Below are 22703 nucleotides of genomic sequence, written 5' to 3'. Positions count from 1 at the left end.
CTGGAATATTGAATAGCTTTAGAGAAGAGAAGGATTTGGGGGATTTTAGCACAAAAAAGGGAATTATGACCATTTATAATAGAAAATCACTTTACATGATATATGTATAGATATAAGTATATATATATGTATATACATATATATAAACCACCATATTATATTCTCTACATGATAGTGTGAGTGTATATATATTTATATGTCATTTCATATTTAATATTTCAGAGGGGAAACTTGATAGCAAGAAAAAGTTCTTATGGATCCTCCATATCGTGTGGAACACCAGAGTTCCATGAAACTTGACTTGAGAAATGCTTACGTATGTTATAACAGCTATAGACACTATTGACACCTTTCCTTTGTAAGGGAATACCCTAAGTAAGCATTGTCAACGAATTGAGCCCTCCAAAGGAGATTTGTATGTCTTCTGTCACTAACATGATTTAGCACTTTACCATCCAATGTCTGAACATTCAGTCATATTTTTCATTCTTTTGATAAGGTTTTTATCATACTTACACGAAATATATTTCTAGGGCACCAGAAGGGCAATCCTATCACTGATGTAGGTCACAACTCCTCCAGACTTTATTAGCTGGTTTTTATGGGTTATTGTGGTCAAATTTCTGGGCATGAGCTTTATTGAATTTAGTTGCCTGGTTCTTAGATGACAGGTACACAATCCTTTACAAAACTTCTTTAGCTCGATAGAATCTCCTGGAATTAGGGTACTCTACTTATAGCTTTTAAGGATCTATGGTTACTGCTATTACATGGTCAGGCATTAGAATACAATGTAAGTTGTAATATCTGGATTTTCAGATTAAGTACCAGAAACTAAGACTGGAAGGTCCAACTTAAACACAGAAAGTTCCTGTGATCTGACCATATAAAAATGTAGGGGCTTTGAAATCATTGCTAAAATGTGATGCTCGATAAATGGGCACTGTGGATTTGTCTGCCAAAACAAAAAGAAAGATTCCTAATTCTTAAAAGAGTAAAGACAAATGTAAAAGAAAACTTATTTCCCTTTCTTGAAGAGAAAATCACGACCCTGAGAAAGTGTTCTAAAGTCTTTCTTCTATTTGATTTGAATATTCAATATTTGGAATATCCGTAGTTTTTAAAGGCTAAGAATGTCAACTTCTCTTGATATGACATAACCTTTGCATGCTTTATATTGTGCAAAGTAGGAAAGGCCTTTTCAATGACTTTTGCATTTCTTTCACCCACAGTTTCACTCCATACTCTCGTGGTAACATCACATTTAGTATCTTGACACCTGAACCAAATCATCGCCCTGGATATAATAATTTCTATAAGACCCCTTCTCTCCAAGAGTTTGTAAAAGCCACTCAAATAAGGATTCATTTCCACGGTCAGTATTACACAACTGAGTCTTCTGTTAACTTCAGGCACAGATATTATGGAGTGGATGAAATTACTATCAGTGGCAGGTAATTTTCAATGAAGCTATTTGTATTAGCTTGTGATTATGATTATGGACTGTATTTGTATGAACTGAAAATTTGTGTTTAGGCTATATCAAAATAAGTAAGACTGGTAGTACTTAAAGTCATGGATTCTGACTGGCTGGAGTCTCATTAACCTTAACCCTAAACTTTCATTTTGCTAGAAGTTCACTGGGAATATTGTCATGGCAAACTGCTGTGGCATGTCTTGAACTCTAGAGCTGTTAGTCTCTTCAAGTGCTAGCAGTTAGACAAACATCTGATTTCCTTTCTTATCTTCCTAATGTCTTATCTCATCCCACCTGGATTGATGTACTTCCTTCGCCTTGTCCCCCTGTAGAAGACCTTTACATCCTTCTTTAGCTTGAGCTTTGTTCCCTTCTACTATTCCATTTCCCTTCTCTTTTTCCTGTCTCTCCTCTTTCTCCTTTTATTCCTCAGTTGTTTCTGCTTGAATACTTCTTCTCCTTCATCCTCCATTTAATTTCCTGTCACACACTGAACCCCTAGTGACCACCAGCCACTCTGGTTTCAAAAGCAAAGGTTTCTTTCTGAAATCTCGAGGCTGTTTCCCATCTCAAGGATGTTTTGTGACTTGTTTTCAACTTTGACTTGTTCTGGTATGATCAGTTGTCTATGGAATCAGTTCGGTCCAGTGTCAAGGAATTTGGCACCATAAATTCCATTCGGGAATGATTTACCTGAATTTTTATTTTGTAGTAACCAAATTAAATATGATTGTGGATTAAAAAATGTATTGTATTAGTGGAAGGAACTCTTAAGGAAAGTTACCAATCAGGCTGGAAATTGTTGGATACAGCAGAGGATTGAGCCATATGTTCAGAGCCAAAAGATGTGGCTTCTAGTTTCTATTCCTGAAGGTGTAACTTGGGGCAGCTAGGTGGTGCAGTGGATAAAGCACCAGCCCTGGATTCAGGAGGACCTGAGTTCAAATTTGACCTCAGACACTTGACACTTACTTGCTGTGTGACCCTGGGCAAGTCACTTAACCCTCATTGCCCCACCAAAAAAAAAAAAAAAGAATATGTGAAGATGTAACTAATTCACTCCACCACTGAGGGAAATGAAGCCTCTTCTTTTGCCTTCTTCTTTCTCCTTTTTAAAGCGAAAGGCTTAGATCACATGTTCTCTAGAAGGTGTCAGTGTCAGCCTCCTTTTAGATCTGTTTGGGGGACACATCCATGTCAGAAAACTTTCTATCCACTCGAGACACTCTGAAGCATAATTTCTCCCTATATGTTCTCAGAGGATAGAGACACATATTTTCCTGGATTCGGAACCTGGAAATTTGGACAGTCATAGCAGATTATGTGGGGCAGCTAGGTGGCACAGTGTATAGAATGCTGGGTATGGAGACGGAAAGACTCATCTTCCTGAGTTCAAATCTGGCCACAGTTACTAGTTATGTGACCCTGGGCACATTTGCCTCAATTTCCTCATCTGTACAATGAGCTGGAGAAGGAAATGGCAAACCTCTCTGGGTTCTTTGCCAAAAAAACCCCAAATGGGGTCATGAAGAGTCAGGCACAGCTGAAAATGACTGAACAACAAGAAATAACAGCAGATTATGTGAATGTCCAAATTCTCTGTTAATCAGAAGGCACCAGCAATATCCCTAAAAGAAGCTATAGCAGAATTAAAAGGGAATAATTGTGGTAGGAAGCAAACTATGAATATGAGGTTTGGTTCCCTAAGAGCTACACTTCCTTGATATCATAGATTTTACTCCAGAGGGGCAGTCTCATGATCCTTGAGATATTTATAACTTTCTCAGTATAATTAAGGACATTTCAAATTACTGTATCAAATAAAACATTACAATTTCAAAAAACTTGGTGTAGAGGTATGTTTTTCATCTCCCATGCATTTTTTATGTTTTCTTGGAAAGGAAAAAGTATCAAGCAAAAAAAAAATATGACCTTTGCATGGTCCCTTTATTATGCATGTTAATAATAGAATAGTGATTAAGGAATGATTTTGCCATATGAGTAATATGTAAATTTAACAATGGGATAAACCCCAAAGGTCCATGGGATAAATAGTGTAAACAAATGTTAATATTGAGTTTGATATCTAATATGTATTCATATTATATAAATGAATATATAGATATATACATACATACATATGAGTGTGGAAATTTCTCATATGTAGTATAATTCAATTGAATGATTTTTAACAAGGGTATTCTCAGCTGGTTAAGATGGTTTAAGTGTGGTGGTATGATTTAGTGATTGATTCAGTAGAGATGTTCTCACCTGATAAAGGTATTAGGGCTTAAGCATTTCACTAGTTATTTGAGTGGGATGGAATGATTGATTTATCACCTTGATTGCCCACCCCTGTACACTATCCCCTAAGTTTAATATATATATATAATATCTATATCTAGATATATCATCTATAGCTATATGCTCTAAAGAGGAAGAGGAGAGGGATAAGGAGGGAGGGATAAAGAAGAAGAAAGAAGAAGGGTGAAAGGAGGGGCAGGCTGCGTAACATAGAAGTTTTATGGAGGATGGGTTTGGAGTCTGGAATAACTGAATTAAAATACAGTTTTGACATTTACCAGTTGGGGAAACTCTAGTCAAATTACTAAGCCTCTATTTGCCTCAGGTGGTTCCTTAGGATTTAACTATTATTTGGCTAACTACATTGATGGAAGGAGTTCTCATAGTGAGAATTCCCTACACAGCCAAAACCAGACCCTATGTATGTACGTATATTTTATATAAACATAGTAGTTTTGGAATTTGACTAATTTAATAATTAATTAAAACTACTCTCACTTGACCCTATGTTCCTATCTTCTTTCTATGCTTTCTATCTTCACTACAAAGTAAAGTAGACAATTGGCACACTTACCAAATATTGAGATAATTTGAGAAATGGAATTTGGAGATTTCTTTTTTGTATGGCATTAATTAACATCACTTTGTGGGTACCTAGGCAGAGCTTGAACTATATTGAAAGTAGTGATGATTTTTATTGTCAGTCACCTGATGTTTTTCTTCACAGATGTAATTGTCATGGTCATGCCAATGACTGTGACATGGCTAGCAAACCTTATCGATGCCTCTGCTCCCAGGAAAGCTACACTGAAGGATGGAATGTAAGTTACCTCTTTTGTGAATAGAATGATCTCTATGCTTTAGTTAATTTCTAATAGAAATTTAACATGTTTTGCTTTGTATCTGAGTATGAATAAAAATTAGCATCTGAACAGCAAAGATAAAGTTTTTTCATTAAAATATTTAAAAATAATTAAAATTTTTGTATTCCCTTGATTTCTTGTACATCTTGTAGAGGAAAAAAATGAAATATCTATAAATTTGTTTGCTATGTTAACCATTTTATTGTTTTAATGATTTCAAAGCAGGTGCCACTGGAACTAAAATCTGAATGAATTTCTCTTTTTGCTGTCTGCCTTAATTGTCATCATTTTTTTGTTTATTTTTAAAACTGTTACCTGTGTGTCCGGATAAGCATGCTCTTATTATAAGCCCTAGACAGAATTAAATAAAAGATAGGAATGGTTCTTTTCTTTAAAAAGTTTCTTTGCTAAGAGACCAGAGATTCTAAGTGTGCAATGAGAACAATAAAGGAATTTTATTCGGGCAAAAGTTGCTTTAAAAATTAATTTTATTTCTTTTGCTTGTTATTCAAATTTTAAAGTCAATTTTATTATGGTTATTCAAAAATTATGAAGACTCAATTGACAACCATGCCATTAACCCCTATCATTTCACTGTGGTAGGGTAGGGAGTCCTTTCTGAGCAGGTCATAGTCGTCATCATCTTCATCATCATTATCATCCTCCTAATGTCTACTAAGGCTTTGAATTAAGCACTTAAGTGAGAAAAACCCTAGTTCTTGCCCTCAATGAGCTTGACATATAGTTGAGAAGATAGGACACATATGTAATAACATGGATATAGTTTACTCTTCCTGTTGTTCCTTTGTTGCCATGAAGAAAGTTCTAAAAACAGAAATAGGATACATCTTTAAAGTCAGACAATCTGATTGCTTTTCATTGGTCTCAAGAAGCGCACATGCTATGGAGGCAAGAGTACTGCATTTGTAATCAGAAAGATCTAAGTTCAAATAATGGCTCTCCTACTTACAACTGTTGTTAGCAACTCTTTTGGCCTTACTTCTCAAATTTGTAAATTGAGGAGCTTGGATTAGGCTTTGAATCTTATGATATTAAAAAGGGACCGGGCAGCTAGGTGGCGCAGTGGTTAGAGCATCAGCCCTGGACTCAGGAGTACCTGAGTTCAAATCTGGCCTCAGACACTTAACACTTACTAGCTGTGTGACCCTGGGCAAGTCACTTAACCCCAATTGCCTCACTAAAAACAAAACAAACAAAACAAACAAACAAAAAAGGGACCTATTAGGGATAATCAAACATTAAAACAGTCTCTTGTATTGCTATAGAACACTTAGAACATCTTAGAACACTTAGAGGTAGGTCTCTTGTTCAATGCCTAGGTGATATAATATGAACATTTGGCACATTGGTTAGAATCCTAGAACTGGAATTTATCTCATGAAGTAATTTGGCCTTTATGTCTCTCTCTAAGGATTACTCTAATAGAACTATCCAGATAGATAGTTGTGTCTTCTATTTATACCTAAGTTTAGGAACTACATGAATGTAGTTTCTATAGATTTAAATACATATGCACACACTCATTAATCACTATCTTTTATGGCTCAAGTTCATACTATTAGTATTTAGAATACTTGGAACTATTTGAGAACTGTGTAAGAGAAACAGAACCCTTGAAACAAATATGAATAGTCAAAAAACCAAATTTCCACATTGGTCATATACAGAAACATCTTGTATTTTTCATATTTAATCCATTACTTCTTCACCAAGAGGTTGGTGCCATCTTTCTTTATCTACCCTCGCAAATCCTTGTTGGTCATTGCAATGATGAGAATTTTTAAGTCTTTCAAAGTTGTTCATTTTTACTAAGTTGTCATAGTATATATATATATATATTTTTTTCTTGGTTCTACTTGCTTCGCTCTGCATCATTTCATACAAGTTTTCCCAGGTTTCTCACAAATTGTCCTTTTCATAGCTTTTCACAACATGGTTGTATACCTTTAAATTCCAATGTTTTCATTTGTCCAACTGTCAATTGGGGAATGACTGAGAAGGCAGGATCAGCTCCATGCCATTTGTTGTTGTTGTTATTTGTCCTTCATTTTCAAAGAGGACCATGACATTTGGAGTGATGTCATGACTTGCAATGAATTGGATTTAAGTGAGGGAGGGCTATGAAAATTTAAAAAAAATTTAGAAAAAAATATTAGTGTGAACTATAACGTGAGTAATTATAATTACTTATTTATCTTTTGGTTGTTCATGTAGATCCACTGCCTAATATTTGGGGGCCTATCTTGGCTAAGGACACTTGACTAAGACAAGAATAAGCTTAAACTGTATCCATTCAAATGCTTTCCATGTTATTCTACTTTTTAAAATAACAAGCTTTAAGATAAACCATCCATTTCCTATTGGAAAAAGTGGTTCTTTTTAAAGACCTGGAAATAATCCAGAAAGAATGTCTTCAATTTCACAGTATTCTGCTAACCATTAATAATATTACTCAATAAACAGGGCTTTTGTGAATTATATTACAGCCATTTGGCAAACAGTTGAAAACGTAAGCCTTGAGAATATGCCAGTTCTTGGCAATTGCTGTTCATAAGAGAAAGTGTTTTCAGCGGAAGTGAAAATGAATGAAGAAGGGGAGAAAAGGGTAGAACTCAGCAGAATACATGTCATTATCTATATCCTGGGAGTATTTTTCTTAAAAGTGAAACTTATTTACCTTCAGAAAGTTATAAAACATTATGGTCTAGTCAACTATACCTTGACTTATAGCCCGACTAGTGAATTAAATCACTCTGGGTATAGTCAACATCAACCTTCATTGTTTCCAGCTTTCTTACATCTACCCACTTTCCTTTCTCCAACCCCCAAATCTAAACAATTTTGAAAGCTAGTCCCAGTTCTAAGATAAACCAAAACTCTTCTCCACTCATATTTCAATAAATTCTCATTACTCATGGGAGTCTCGGTGACTATCCTCAATGTTAGTGTTTTTGCAAGGTTATATTAATATAAGACATTGGGCAGTATATAATACTCAGGACAAAGGATATTGACTCATTCTTTCTCTTTTGGAATTTTAAACACTTTATATTTAACACGTCTGCATATTACAGAAAATGCAAGACAAATATTCCCTCATTAATAAGGCATCATTTCAAGATTTTTTGATACATTTCTTCTTTTGGATTGATTATAGTAAGGAAGTAAGAATAATTGAAGGAATACTGGACCCATTTTAGAGATCACTGAAGTAAGCAAAGAAATGCTAAATGGTTTGCTATGCCCATTTAGTAGGGAAGGGAGTTAAAAGCAGAATTCAGCATTTTACAGTGCTTATCGTGTTTGAATTATTTAAAGCATTAGATTTCTCCCTCTATCTCTTTCAGTTTCCCCCAAGTTTCTTTCTCTTGCCCTTCCCCACCCCTTCTTCCACCTCTCTCCCTCCCCTCTCTTGTTCTCTCTCTTCTTCCCATTATCATTTCTTTCCCTTCCCTTCATCCTTCTCTTCTCTTCATCTTTCCCTTAATCCTTCCCTCTTTCTCCTTATCCCTTCCCTCTGTACCTCTCTATCCTTTTCATCTCTCTTCATCTCTTCCCCTTTTCTGTTCTTTTTCTCTTTCTCCAGTGGTTTGTCTCCATATTCATCTGAATCTAGGCAGATATTTAGCACAGTGGATAAAACATAGGGCCTCGAATAAAGAAGACCTGAATTCAAATCAGGCCTCAGATACCTTACTAGCTGGATGAACCTGGACAAGTCATTTAACCTCTATTTGCCTCACTTTCCTCATATGTAAAATGGGGATAATGGTGGCACCTATTTCCCATGGTTGTTGCAAGGATAAAATGACGTGATAATCATAAGGTATTTAGCATAGTCCCTGGGACAGAGTAAGTACTATGTGTTAGCTGTTATTATCATCTCTATGTCTCTATCTTGCTGCATCTCCACCACTTTAATTTCTTTTCTCTTTTTCTTATACTTAGACATAGAAAAAACAAGCCTTTGATGAAAAAAATTGTATGTTAGATGGAGCACTTGTTTATAAATCAACATTACCCTTTGTAAGGCACCTTTCAGCCCCATATATAAGACTAATCATTGTTAGTTCCGCCATCTGAAAGTTTGGCCTCAAAGAAGGGAGTGTGAGGTAGAGTCTGCAGTATTGGGCTCTCTAGCTTTCCTTCCATTTCTGTTGCCTTTAAGAGGCTCCTGGCCAAGTGTGATGCAATGATCAGTACATTAGCCAAGCAGTGCCACTTTGCTGGCTCCTTAACGATTCTTTCATCATTTTGTGACATCATTACCTGCAAGGGTGGCCAAGCCTTCACAGAGCAATTTATTAGTATCCATGAATAGTTTCTCTTTTATTCTCTGGCTCTGATTTGTGACCCTTTTATAACATTAATCACAGCTCTTATGAATTAACTACAATCAAACTCTCAGTATGCATTATTGTTAGTATTATAAGTAGCAGAGCTAGCTTAAAACATTTCATAAAATAAACCTTCCTACTATTCAATAATCTGAGCTGTGCCAACACTTTTTTAGTATATTCTCTCATAGACCCAAATATGAGACATCAAGGACTGTCTTGGATTATGTTTCTCATACATTAGGGTTTTTTTTTTTTTTTGGTGGGGCAATGGGGGTTAAGTGACTTGCCCAGGGTCACACAGCTAGTGTCAAGTGTCTGAGGGTGGATTTGAACTCAGGTGTTCCTGAATCCAGGGCTGGTACTTTATCCACCATACATTAGGTTTTAATGTCCCTTACCTTGAACCTTAATTTTCATATTTATACTTTGAAAATGTTTTATTTTTATATTGTAATAATAAACATATTTAGTAACTATGAAAACTATGAATTAATTGAAACCTTGCCTTTGTATCTTGCTTTACTTCCATAAAACTATCCCCAAGGGAGCTCCTATCATGGCTAGACTATTGGCTACACATTGTGTGATTTAAGATTAAGAGCTTCATCCTTTTTCTGCTACATGATCAAATCATTCATCTTTGATAAGCACTCAAATTAGTTCCTTTTGTAAAATAAGGCTATAGGCTATCAAAGTCATCTAAATTCCAATAGAGTGTTGCTAAACTCTGAAACAATGGTGAACTAGTGCATCTTTACCGACTCTTTGCACGATCCAATGTTAATACATTTTAAAGGGATTAAAGAAAGAGATTTTATAATATCTGGAAGTTCCCCAAGGTCTATAGTACTCTCTGTCTAGACTGACAACTTTAATTTTATATAGGAACTGAGTCAGAGAATAATCATTCGATTGGAGTTAGTAAACCTGGCTTTTTTAATGCATAAGAAAACATTTGCAAATTAAAAAAATCTGCTAATTTTAGTCTCAGTTCAATTTAATCCCACAAACATTGATTAAGCATGTAATATATAAAAGGTACAATGCTAAGTAATATCAGGGGTATAAAAGCAAAAATGAAAGTCCATGACCTCAAAGAACTTTTATTCTATTGGAAGGTTGGAACACATGTGTACATAAGGAAAAACAAGGCAATCTTAGTGGGTGGAGGGGAAGGGAGACAGAGACCGAGAGACAGAGAAACACACAGACTGACAGACATAGAGAGCCATACAGACACAAAGACAGGTAACAGAAAGACTGAGAGCCAGTCACAGAGAAACTGCTACAGAGAGAGAGACATGCACAGACAGATAGACACAGATACAGAGAGAGACAGACAATGGTAAACTAGTGCTTCCTTCCTTCCTTCCTTCCTTCCTTCCTTCCTTCCTTCCTTCCTTCCTTCCTTCCTTCCTTCCTTCCTTCCTTCCTTCCTTCCTTCCTTCCTTCCTTCCTTCCTTCCTTCCTTCCTTCCTTCCTTCCTTCCTTCCTTCCTTCCTTCCTTCCTTCCTTCCTTCCTTCCTTCCTTCCTTCCTTCCTTCCTTCCTTCCTTCCTTCTTTCTGCAATTGGGGTTACGTAACTTGCCCAGGGTCACACAGCTATTAAGTGTCAAGGGTCTGAGGCCTGATTTGAACTCAGGTCCTCTTGAATCCAGGGCCAGTGCTCTATCCACTGCACCACCTAGCTGCCCCAACACTATCTCTTTAGAAGGGAGCCCAGAACCCCACTCCACTAGAACCCTAAGGCCCACACTCTGCTTCCCAGTGGTGGTGAGCCAGTAACCCTAGGTCTTATTTCCTCCCTCCCCCAACTCCAGTGGCAGATGTAGATATTTACAATTGTTTGTTGAGTCAACTGTCTTACTATTAGAGGACCATCAGGCCTTACCATTTGCCTTGCTACTGCATCCTAAGATCATTTGGGATTTGACATTTGCCTTGTTTCTCCAAGAACGCTGTCACTACCATCTGATCTATTGATGCACTCAGAGAAACCCTGTCAGTCAAGTAGAATTTATTAAACACCTATACAGGGGGCAGCTAGGTGGCTCAGTGGATAGAGCACTGGCCTTGAATTTAGGAGGACCTGAGTTTAAATCCAGTCTCAGACACTTGATACTTACTAGCTATGTGACCCTAGGCAAGTCACTTAACTCCCGTTGCCCCGCGAAAACAAAACAAAACAAGAAAAACCTAACACCTACTACATACCCAGATCTTTAGTAAGTGCTGGGTATACAAAGAAATGGCCCCCCCCCCCCAAATAGTACCTGCTCTCAATGAGCTCATAGTATAATGGGAAGAAAATATGTAAACAACTGTGTAGAAATAGTATATATATACTGTGAGAGTTGGAATAACGCCCCCTGCTGGGAGGAACATTTTGTGAGCTCTGGCCTGAGGACATAGCCATGTGGTCTTATAAGTGATGTTTGCTTTTGGGTACTGTTGATCAAAGCTATCAGCCAATTAGTTTAGAGCTGTGTGTGTGTGTGTGGCCGGCCCTGTTTCCTGTTTCATGAGAGGCTTCTGGGAGGAGGGAGGGGAGAGTGAGCTCTCTTTCGCCTGGGACCTCATTCTGATTGGAGCTTAGATGCTGGCTCCCTAAGATAGATAGATGAAGGAATCTTGGCCTCTTTCTCTCTCCTCAGAAAAACTCCCCTCCCCCTCTTCCTCTAACTGCCTCTAACTGACTCCCTCACTGGAAGGGAAGGGGCGGTTCTTAGCCATGCTGAGTCTTCAATTGGCTCAGCACACCCACATGGGCTGTCCCAATTATAATCTGGCCAGGCCCATGTGGGCATGGGGAAGCTATTAGGGAAGGCTGAGTTACTTAGTCTGTGGTCAGAGTTCCTCTTTTTTGTTCAATTATCTCCCAAAGTACACATCCATCTTCTCTTAGGCTTTTCAAGCTTACATTTTTTTCAGTCTGACCATAATGAAACAAAGACGCAAATGAAAACCCCAAATCACAATTAATTTCATATATATACATATATATATATATATATATATATGTATATATATATATATACACACACACACCTACATACACATATATATATATATATATTATAAAGTGAGGGGTAATTAAAGGTGGGACTTTAGCTGAGACTTAGAAAGAAGTCAGAAAAGCTAAAAGGAAGAAGCAAGTGTTCTAGACATGGGGGGAAGACTGAAAAAAAAAACCCAAACCTCAGAACATCCTGTTCAAGGAAAAGCAAAGAGCCTCAATGTTACTGGATTACTGAGTATGTGGGGAAGCAACAAGGTATAAGAAGCCTGGAAATTTTTTTGGGGGGGAGGCAAGTTATGAAGGATTTTGGAAGTCAATCAAAGGATTTTGTTGTTGAATGTGGAGGTGATAGCTAGCAACTGTGGTTAATTGAGTAGAGAAGGATATGGTCCGACCTGCATTTTAGGAAGTTAAATTTGATAGTTGACTGAAGGATAGGTTGGAGTAGAGAGAGATTTCAGACCGGGAGAGCAACCAGAAGGCCATAGCAATTGTCCAAGCATGAGATGAGGAAGATCTGCCTCAAATTTAGGGCCAGTGTCAGAGGAAAGAAGAGGGAGTGTACTAGAAATATTAGAAAAGTGGAAATAAGACCACCACTGATTGGGGGTGGGAGTAGGCACATTAGAGAGAGTGAGGAGTTGAGAATGACATCTAGAGTGAAGGAGAATGATGGCCCTTGCTATCTGATGCACTGCTGATTTCTTAGAATGTTTGAGACTTTCCTTTTGTAGCTGAACCTTCTATCATATATTGTCTACCCTGATTGCATTCACTATGAACTTCTTGAGAGTCAGGGTCTGTCTTGCTTTTTAACTTTTATCTATGGTGCTTAGTACAGTGTTTGGCACATAAGTGCTCAATAAATGGTTTATCTTTCATTTATTCATTCATTGATCCCAGAAGTAATACCTCTGTCTCCTTGAGGCTAGGGATCTTTAATGAATCAGGCCTCCTTTCATATAAAAATGACTTCATTATTTAAATTATTAGAGGTTCCTCTAGACTGCCACATTTTATTATATGAAAACTTGGAAAAATGTGAAAATTGAGCTGTCTTTTTTTGTATTTTTTTAAATGATAAGAGGTTGTTATATAAGGGAAGCCAGCCAAAAATCCCACAGCTATAAAAATACATAAAACAGGGTACATAATATAAAAAATATAAAAGTATACCTGGCAAAGCAAGCATGATGTTTAGGGAAGTGAGTACAAGTAAATTAAACATATTATGTCTAGTTTAAGGGAAACACAAAAATTAATAAGACATGGTTTCTTCCCTTAAAAACGTTTACATTCTCATGGGAAACATAACACAATTAGCTACAATCCAAACTGGAACAAAAGTGTATAAGAGAGATATAAATAAAGTGTTATGAGAGCCCAGAGGGGAGTTGTTCCCAATAAATGAAAATCTAAGTTTAAAGGAAAGATAAATTAGAGGATAATTATTTACTTAAAATGGATTATCAATAGGAGTTTTTTGAAGCAAGCAACTGTGGTGAATCTAAAATGTAATTTGATTTGTAAAAATTGGATTCACAAAAGCTTTTTTAGGAACATATTCTCTTCAAGGTATATTAGCATGTTATGGTTTGAAGCAAAGTGGTTCAATAACTGAAGCATGGATGAAGCATTAACAAATACATACATTTTCATAGAATTATGAAGGGTGATCATTGGTTAGCTTTGTACATTTAATTAATTTTTACTGAGCCCCTATTATATGCATAATAACATGCACTGAATTCTGGTATGGTTACTTGGGAGTATAGAATGACCCCTATATATAAGATGCACATTATTATTCAGTGACAGACCCCAATTATTTTAATGAAAAGCAGAATCTAGTGAAAATGATGCTGGCAGGTCTAAAATAAAATGATACAATAAATGATGCTGTCAGGAAGTCTAAAAAAATCCTTAATATTTTGCTAATAAGTCTTCCCTGATAGGGCAGTTTACCTAAGGAACAATAATTTGTAATCCTAGTAATTGGGCAAGTACCACAGACTACACCAAATTTCCCTCAAATCAACTTTTCAAGACAAATTTAGCTGAGGAGTATGGAGAGAGACCTCAGTTCTTGGGACATAAGGAAGGCCTATGGTAATAATGACAACTAGTATTTTTATAGCATTTTAAAGTTTGTATAGCACTTTGCAAATATCTCATTGACAACTCTTGGAGGTAGGTGCTACTAGTACCCCAATTTTAAAGATGAGAAAACTGAGGCATATAGAGGTTAAAAGACTTGCGTAGGATCACACAGTATTTGAGCACAAATTTGAAATTGGTTCTTCCTGACTCCAATCCCAGTGCCCTATTCACTGAGTCATCTAGTGGGAGAGGCCCCAGGACCTAGAGAAGCCGCTCAGATAGTCAACACCAAGGGAGAAATTGGAGCTCACTCCTGGAGTTTTCTATTTTAGCTAATTTTTTCTTGCTAATAGTGCTTAGCTGTGTTTTTACCAAATCAACGATTGTATGAGCATTTTGGCTTCCTGAGACAAAGGTTCCTCTGCCCTGAAAGGGGAAGCTTGAATCAAAATGAAATAAGAGAAATTAAGAACCAGACACTTCAAATTTGTTTCATAGTCTTTTGCTTATAATCTTTGAGATGATATTTGTTGGCCTTTTAAAATCAATTTCTCTTTTCCTGTCCTAACTGGGTTGAGTAAGCTCCTTGATTGAATGCTGAGACCATTTTTCCATTTTTGTCTTTGTTTTCTCAGAGCAGTGACTCAGAGCAGGAGGCACTAAATAGACACTTGTGGAACTAAACTTAAAGAAATTTAAATGTACAGGATTTTTTCTTTTGAGATTAGAAAATCAATAGTTGATGCAAAAAGCAGCTTAGAATGACTCATATTTTAAAGAAAATCCCCAAAGTAGCAACACTTCTGAAGAGATTGTCTGCTACTAGTAGTAACCAAATATTTGAGGTAAAATTTCTAAAATAAAAGAACTTTAGTACGTAGAATAAGTACTAATACTTTTTGGATTTCAAAGAATCCAGGTTACTAGAGGGCAGAGACCATATCTGTCTTCTTTTTCTATTCCTTACACCATTTAATTCCTTTATACAATGGCCATATAATATGTGTGTGTGTACAGTATACATATATGCGATATATTGGCAAAAGTTTCCTATAAAGCAAGTTTCTACATAATGAATCCTATTTGTCACATTGAGTTGTATCATCAAATAAGCCATTTCTCCTATATAAAAATACACATCAGGGGCCCTCTTGTTCGTCTTTATTCCATTCCTTTTATTCTACTCTTTTTGCCAGGCATTTATTAAGGGTCTGGTTTCCTTTTTGGAGGGGAGCACCATTCCAGGTGCTTTAGGTACAAAGACAGAATGAAAACATTTCTTGGGGCAGCTAGGTAGCACAGTGGATAAAACACTGTCCCTGGATTCAGGAGGATCTGAGTTCAAGTCTGACCTCAGACACTTGACACTTACTAGTTATGTGACCCTGGGTAAGTCACTTAACCCTCATTGCTTCACATATATATAGGTGAAGCAATGAGGGTTATATATACATATGTATATACACACACACACATACATATATATTAAAAAAAAAGAAAACATTTGTTGACATCAAGGAACTTAAATGTTACTGTAGTGAAACAACTTGTATACAAGTAAATACAAAATAATGTGTGTGTGTGTGTGCGCGTGCGTGCGCGCGCGCGCACAAACAACTGGACCACAAGAAGGATCTTTTGTGGAAGGTAGCACTTGAGTTGTACCTTGAATGGAGGTAGGAATTCTAAAGAGACAGAGGTGAGAAGAAAGAGACTTTCAAATATAGGAGATAGTCTAGAGACAGTTGGTAGGGCTGTGGATAGAGCACTGGGTCTGGAGTTAGAATAACTTGATTTCAAATCCAGCCTCAGACACTGTGTCATCCTGTGTAAGTCACTTTGTTTCAGTTTCTTCAACTCTAAAATGAAGATAGTAATAGTACCTACCTCCCAGGGTTTCTGTGTGGATCAAATGAGATCATATTTGTAAGCGAGCTTAGTGCAATGCCTGGCACCTAGTAGATGTTTTATAAATGAATATTCCTTTTATGCAAAGGCAGGAGATGGCATCTTGTGTGTGGAGGGTAGTAAGTTCACTTTGGCTGGAATAGAGAGTGCATTTTTTGTTCATTTGTTTTAGTCCCATCTGATTTTCAGTCATGATCTCTTTTGGGGTTTTCTTGGGAAAGGTACTGGAATGGTTTGCCATTTCTATTTTCAGCTCATTTTACAGAGGAGGAAACTGAGGCAAATGGGTTGAGTGACTTGCCTTGGGTCACATCAGATTTGAACTCAGGGAGATGATTTTTCCTAACTCCAGGCCCAGCACTCTGTGTACTATGGCACCACCTATCTGCCAATATAGAACGTATGAGGGGGAATAGTATGAAGTTCATCTTTAAAGACAGGTTTGGATTAGATAATGAAGGACAAATGGAATACTTTTGTGTTTTATCCTCAGGCCTATAGGGAACTGCTGAAACTTTTTGAGTGGAGGAGTAGCATTGCCAGACTTTTGCTTTAGGAATATCATTCAGCCAGCTCTGTGAAGAATGGATTGAAGAGGGGAGAGGGTAGATACAGTGAGAACGATTAGAAAGCTATAGTCTAGATAAGAAGTGATTAAGGCCTAAATGAGAGGGTGGCTAAGTGAGTACTGAATGTGTATTTTAAGAATGTATTGGTTCGGGGCAGCTAGGTGGCGCAGTGGATAAAGCACCGGACCCGGATTCAGGAGGACCTGAGTTCAAATCTGGCCTCAGACACTTGACACTTACTAGCTGTGTGACCCTGGGCAAGTCACTTAACCCCTACTGCCTTGCAAAAAAACAAAAAAAACCCACAACAACAACAAAAAAAAAGAATGTATTGGTTCTCACACGGTGTCAACCCTAGGTCAAATGAAGCCATACTTGATATCTTTTTCTCTTCTATCTTAGCCTTTCTTGGGCACTTCCTCTTTTACTTTTAATCCACATTGCCTTTGGTTTATGTGCTAACATATGGCATTAGTATTTCTTTTTCTTTCTTTTTTTTGGTGAGGCGGTTGGGTTTAAGTGACTTGCCCAGGGTCACACAGCTAGTAAGTGTCAAGTGTCTGAGGCTGGATTTGAACTCAGGTCCTCCTGACTCCAGGGCTGGTGCTCTATCACTGCACCACCTAGCTGCCTCCTTTTATTCTTTTTCTTTTTTTCTTTCTTTCTTTTTTTTAAAGTATTTCTAAATAAGAAATGAATCACTAGGTGAACTATTGTTTCTTTATTAAAGCAGCTGATGTGATGGATTGGGGGTTCAATGTTCAGCTATCCGGAAAACAAAACTTTTGCCCCACAATTCTGAGGTTTGTTTCATTCTTGATTTCCACATTCCCCAAAGCTTCAGATCTGTTGAGTGCCAAATATTTTCTGCCCTTGTTGGCATTGCCTTTTTACTTGGCTGGAGAACAACCAACCTGGGTTTCTTCTTGCCTCAGAGGAAAACCAAGCACAGAGTGGGAGTTGAATGGACAGTTGTATGCATACCATAAGGCCAGACAAAGGTCATATGTGGAAAAATTAGATGGATTCTTCTTAACCCCAGATAGGAAAACCAGTAATAATTGGTTTTCATGTACAGATGATTTGATTTTGTTGTAGAGAAAAAAAATTCCAACAATTGAAACTATCCATGGCTTGAACGATTCTGTTGTGGAGATAATTTGTTACTTGCTACTTGGGTAGCCTTTGGCGAGTAAGCTGCTTTCTTCAGGCCTCCTTATCCTTATCTATAAAATGAAAGGGCTGGATGACATGACCTCTTTGATACCTTCTAGCTGTAAACCCTATGATATTATGTTGTAGAGGGAATTTCTCCGTTGCCTGAGAGGTGGGATGACATGATCTCTACGCTTCCCTCCATTTCTAATAATCTATAGTTCTTTTATAATCATCCTCCATTCATAGTCCAAATGCTGCGCTTTCTCCCTTTCCTTTACTCCATGACCTTTTTGTCTCGTTAAACCACTGAGAACTCCTCCCTTTTGAAGTCATGATCAACTGGTGGAAAACTGATATTAATTTTTTTCCCACTGATGGGTAGATAACTTACACGGTCTAATTTCCTGGGAATTAACCTTTAGTAGATGTAGTTGATTGAGATGTTCACAGTTTGTAGTGGATAACATCAGTGGTGGCTCAGATGGCATGTGAAGATTTGAAGCAATTTATTGAAATAATTTAGCCCAAACTCTCCTATTATTGACATGAGGACTCATTGTTTTTTCACTTGTCAGAAATGCTGAGTTTGTGGAACCCAAGTCTCCATTTCACTTGTAACCTTGCTTTTTGAGAACCTGAACTATCCATTAAAAACTGATATCTCAGTGAAGCTAGGCCTGCTCAGTATGGAGGATCTTCATAATGCCAGTGCTTCTGATCTGCCAAAGAGTATTAGAAACAATTTAAGCCAGGCTTTAAATTTCAGCCCACAAATAGCATGCAACTACACTCAATCTGTGGACTCTTTAATTACATGAGAATTACCAACTAGTGGAAGGATAATTACTGAGTAAGGAGTATGTCATTGAAGGATAAATACATGATTATTTCTGTCTTCTGAATGGCAATGCATGGTAATTGCTTTTGGATCTGCTAATTGTAATTACATAGTAATCCATAGGTGCAAATGGTCCTGCATTTACCATTAAACCTTTGATGTTACTATTCAATTAAATACAAGTTACATTAAGGTGGAACCCTGTAACTTGTCATGGGGCTAAAAAAGTGTACTGGGCATTGAGTCCAGTTCCTTTGTGTAGAGGATACTTTGTATCTACCTTTCCCTTTCAAGCTTTTAAATTCATTGATTATTGATTATCATGAGCTAGAGTTTCATCATTTCTTATTTTTGACTGCAGGAAGGATTGGGGTGGGGTTCACTTGGACACAGTTTGATTGGATCAAAAGATATAAGAATACTCAGAAATTTTATCTTTATTAAGGTGATAGCCATCGCCAGACAAAAGAAATTAAACTGGAACTGAGTCACTTGAATTACAATTGAGTTGCTAGGTACAAAGGTAAAAAGAAGCAGTGAATAGAGCATGAGAACAAATTATTGTTATTAAAGAGATTTAGGCTCTAAAAATTTCTAACATAGTAGGCCTGATCGGGCTGATGAGAAAGGAGCAATTTGCAGACTTTAGGAGGCTCTCTAATTCTATTAGGCCATTTGAGTACAGCCTAATAAATTACCTCTTTCAATTCAGTAAGTGGTGCCCTACTGACCTCCAAAAACTGAGCAGTTTATTTCTGATTCTCTTCCTTCTCAGCACAAAGGAGGGGAGTGAGCTGTTTTCTCAGCCCTGGGCTTTCCATTGAGCAAGGGGATTACATAGGAGGGAGTGTCTATTTCCCTTTCTCCTAGGATCCTCTTTGCACATAGCTGTGGCCTTCTCTCTTTAGAGCTGTTTTGCCTGTTTAGAGAAAAGTAAGAAATGGGTATGTGGTGCTCTGGTAATTCTGGGAACCTACTCCCCGACTCAAAGTGCTTTTTACTCCTGTGTACATTTGCTAGTGGCAAAGTAGGGAAAGCTAACCTCCAGGGGCCTTTGGGCCAAGAGAATCCTGGAGTCCAGGGATAAGGGCTATTTCTCTGTACCTTGTGCCCTCCAGATAAAAAGAAGAGGATTGATTTCATCATCTGGACTTAGTAGTGTATAGGCACTCAGTTCAAATTAATGTCAGTATAAGCGTTTGTTTTCTATGAAGAAAGCTTTACAAATGAGTGAATGCCGTACAAGACAGAGGGCTGGCCTTGGAGCTAGGGAGAATTGGAATCAAGCTCTCTATCTATCACATACTTGTTCTGTGATTGAGGACAATTCACTAAACCTTTCAATGTCCCCAGCAAACTCTCTTAGGATCCTAAGTTATAGATGGGTTGGAGTTCTTTACCTGTATTACTGAAGAGGGAATTTCTAGGATCTTGATAAGATCACAGGTACAGACAAAATGAAATAAATTGTCACCTGAATTTATGGGGATTCTGAAAATACAGTCTTGCTGGCCCTTGACCAGTTCTCTCCCATCCCTCCACCCCAAATATAGCAACATCCCATTTATCTGAACTTGTTGGAGACTGAACCTATGAGCAGACTTTTAAGGTAACTGAACCATATTCTTTATGGGTAAACAACTTAAAATATTTTTACTGTTTTTGGTAGAAATCTTTTGAAAATGTTATTACGGACTCCCCTGCCTTCTTCAAGAGAGTATATTGAACACAATTTAGTCTTTTCTTGAAGATATAGGGTCATTATACATATCCTTTATTGCACTGTGCTATATAGCATAGGGATTCTCAGGGTTGAGTTGGATAGGACTCTACTCCATAGCTCTAGGCAAATATGCTTTTTTGAGTTATAGTGTTTGCTTTTCATAGTTTTTCTGTCTTCTTACTGTCAAGTTGTCATTTCTTCCCGCTGTCAGTGTGCTTAGCTCTAGCAGCACTTTCCCCCACCTTCTATTTTGCTGATTTCTTTCTGCGGTGGGATGGAAAACCAGAGACTGTGAGGAGGAGAGCCTGAGGGGCTCTCCTGTAAGTAAAATGCATGAGCTTTAGTGACTTCCTGACTTCTGTTTGGGCTGCTCAGAGGCCCATTTTGCTTCCTTCTGTGTTCTCCGTGGCTTTTCAGAGAGTTTATGCTCCTGAATGGTACCCCTAGATAAACGATGTATACTATAGTTATGTGATATACTTTTTTTTCTCTTATAATTTTATCTACTTTCCCTGCGATCCATTTTCCTATAAAGGAGCAAAAATGGGGTGGTAGTGATAATTTTTTTTTGCTCTGGTAGTTTAACTTTGAAGACATTTGTAAGCCTAACAGTGACAAAAGAAATGTATTCTAGCTTAATGATCTGGAAGACTGAAGTTCCATTGTGTATTATTAGAGGATAATGCAATAAAATCAATTTCATCAGTGTCTTCAAAATTCAATGATTATTCAATGATTTTCCTACCTGAGCATGTCAAAGTATTTGGCTGAAACTCTTAGTGAAGTTGATTAGTCATCTTTGAGAAGCTATCAAGTTGATAGAAGTTAAATGAATCAATGATAAAGGTCCTCAACCTTGATATCATAGCCATTGCAGAGTTTTGTAATTTGAACATCCAGGGACATATCAGGGGGAATCCAGTTGTTACAGAAGAAACTAAAGAATAATTGAAACTGACAAATGATCAACTGGAGATTGTGGAAAACATAATGTAGAAAGCCATCTGGTTCAGGGGCTGCATAAAGTATAAGATTTTAAATATATTTAAAGTTGTCAGTAGAAAAGATATGTATATTTCGACATCTGGTCTCAAAAAATTGAGAAAAGTAGTTGTAGGCATTCTATAGTATTTTATACCTATGGGTATTTCTCATATATTACCTTCTACTGTAATTGATTAAGTGACCAACAACTTGATTTAAAGGTCATTTTGCAAACCAAAGGGCAGATTTGTATTTGGTAATGGTATGGAAAAGAATGATGGTCTCCCATTAATCTGGCACTGTGGATAGAATATTGGGCTTGAAGTCAAGGAGAAATGAGTTCAAACCTTGCCTTAGATACTTACTGTGTGATCAATGGCATACCTAATTTTCCTCCTCTGTAAAAGAAGGATAATAGCACCTACCTCCTAGAGTGTTTATGAGAATTAAATGAGATATAGTATGGAAAGTGATTTGAAAAGTTTAACCCCCTTTACTATTGGTAGCTAATATTTATGCATAACTACATACAAGTATCATGAAGCAGTAGCAGGGTTGTCTTTGAAAACAAAGGACAAGAGGGGCAGCAAGGTGGCACAGTGGATAAAGCACTGGCCCTGGATTCAGGAGGACCTGAGTTCAAATCTGGATTCAGACACTTGACACTTACTAACTGTGTGATCCTGGGCAAGTCACTTAACTATTAATGCCCCACAAAAAAACAAGAAAGAAAACAAAGGACAAGGAATATGGTTGTTTGGTTATATGATGACAATTGTCTCTATTTATCAGCTTTGAAAAAGAGAAACCTAAGATTCTTCTAGTTCCACAATTTTCAAATATTAAAGAGACTTAGGGGAAAGTCTCCAATGTGTTAACTAGATTATATAAAAAATATATGGAAAAGCTTGGACAGTAAATACATAGGATGAGGAGGCATGGATGGGTTCGAATCTGCACCAGTAGAGATCATGTTAATTAAACAACAGATCTATCAATGAAAAAGTGTGGCATATCATTTGTCTAAATTCACTTGGGAAAAAATAATCATCTTTTCATTGTTTTCTTTTTATTTGTTTTAAAATATGACCACATTATGTCATACTGAAAAATAAAACATTTGTATTATTTATATAATATTGAGTGGTTAATAGGGGCAACTAAGTGGTACCATGGATATTCGGCACCATAACTAGAGTTAGGATGATCTGAGTTCAAATCTGACCCTAGACATTTATTAGCTGTGTGTCCTGGGCAAGTGACTTAAGTCCTATTTGCCTCAGTTCCTCATCTGTAAAATGGGAACACATTGGAAAAAATGGCAAACTACTCCAGTATCTTTCCCAAGAAAACTCTACAGACAAAATCTATCGAGTCATATAGTCAGGCATGACTGAAT

The 22703-nt window shown here is 37.1% G+C and overlaps 1 protein-coding gene across 1 annotated transcript in view; it reads left to right on the top strand.

The window, feature by feature from the left end:
* The window catches only part of USH2A (usherin), a 1082898-nt gene that overhangs the window by 90512 nt on the left and 969683 nt on the right, over positions 1-22703 (top strand). Inside the window, exons 7-8 of the mRNA XM_044004202.1 lie at positions 1233-1454; positions 4509-4602. Of these exons, the coding sequence (XP_043860137.1) occupies positions 1233-1454; positions 4509-4602 (316 nt within the window). The remainder of the gene's footprint in view (positions 1-1232; positions 1455-4508; positions 4603-22703) is intronic.

The sequence above is a fragment of the Dromiciops gliroides genome, chromosome 4 (genome assembly GCF_019393635.1).
Source record: "Dromiciops gliroides isolate mDroGli1 chromosome 4, mDroGli1.pri, whole genome shotgun sequence".
NCBI lineage: Eukaryota > Metazoa > Chordata > Mammalia > Microbiotheria > Microbiotheriidae > Dromiciops > Dromiciops gliroides.
Note: the sequence above shows the minus strand (reverse complement) of the source record. Positions and strands in the feature narration are given on the sequence as shown.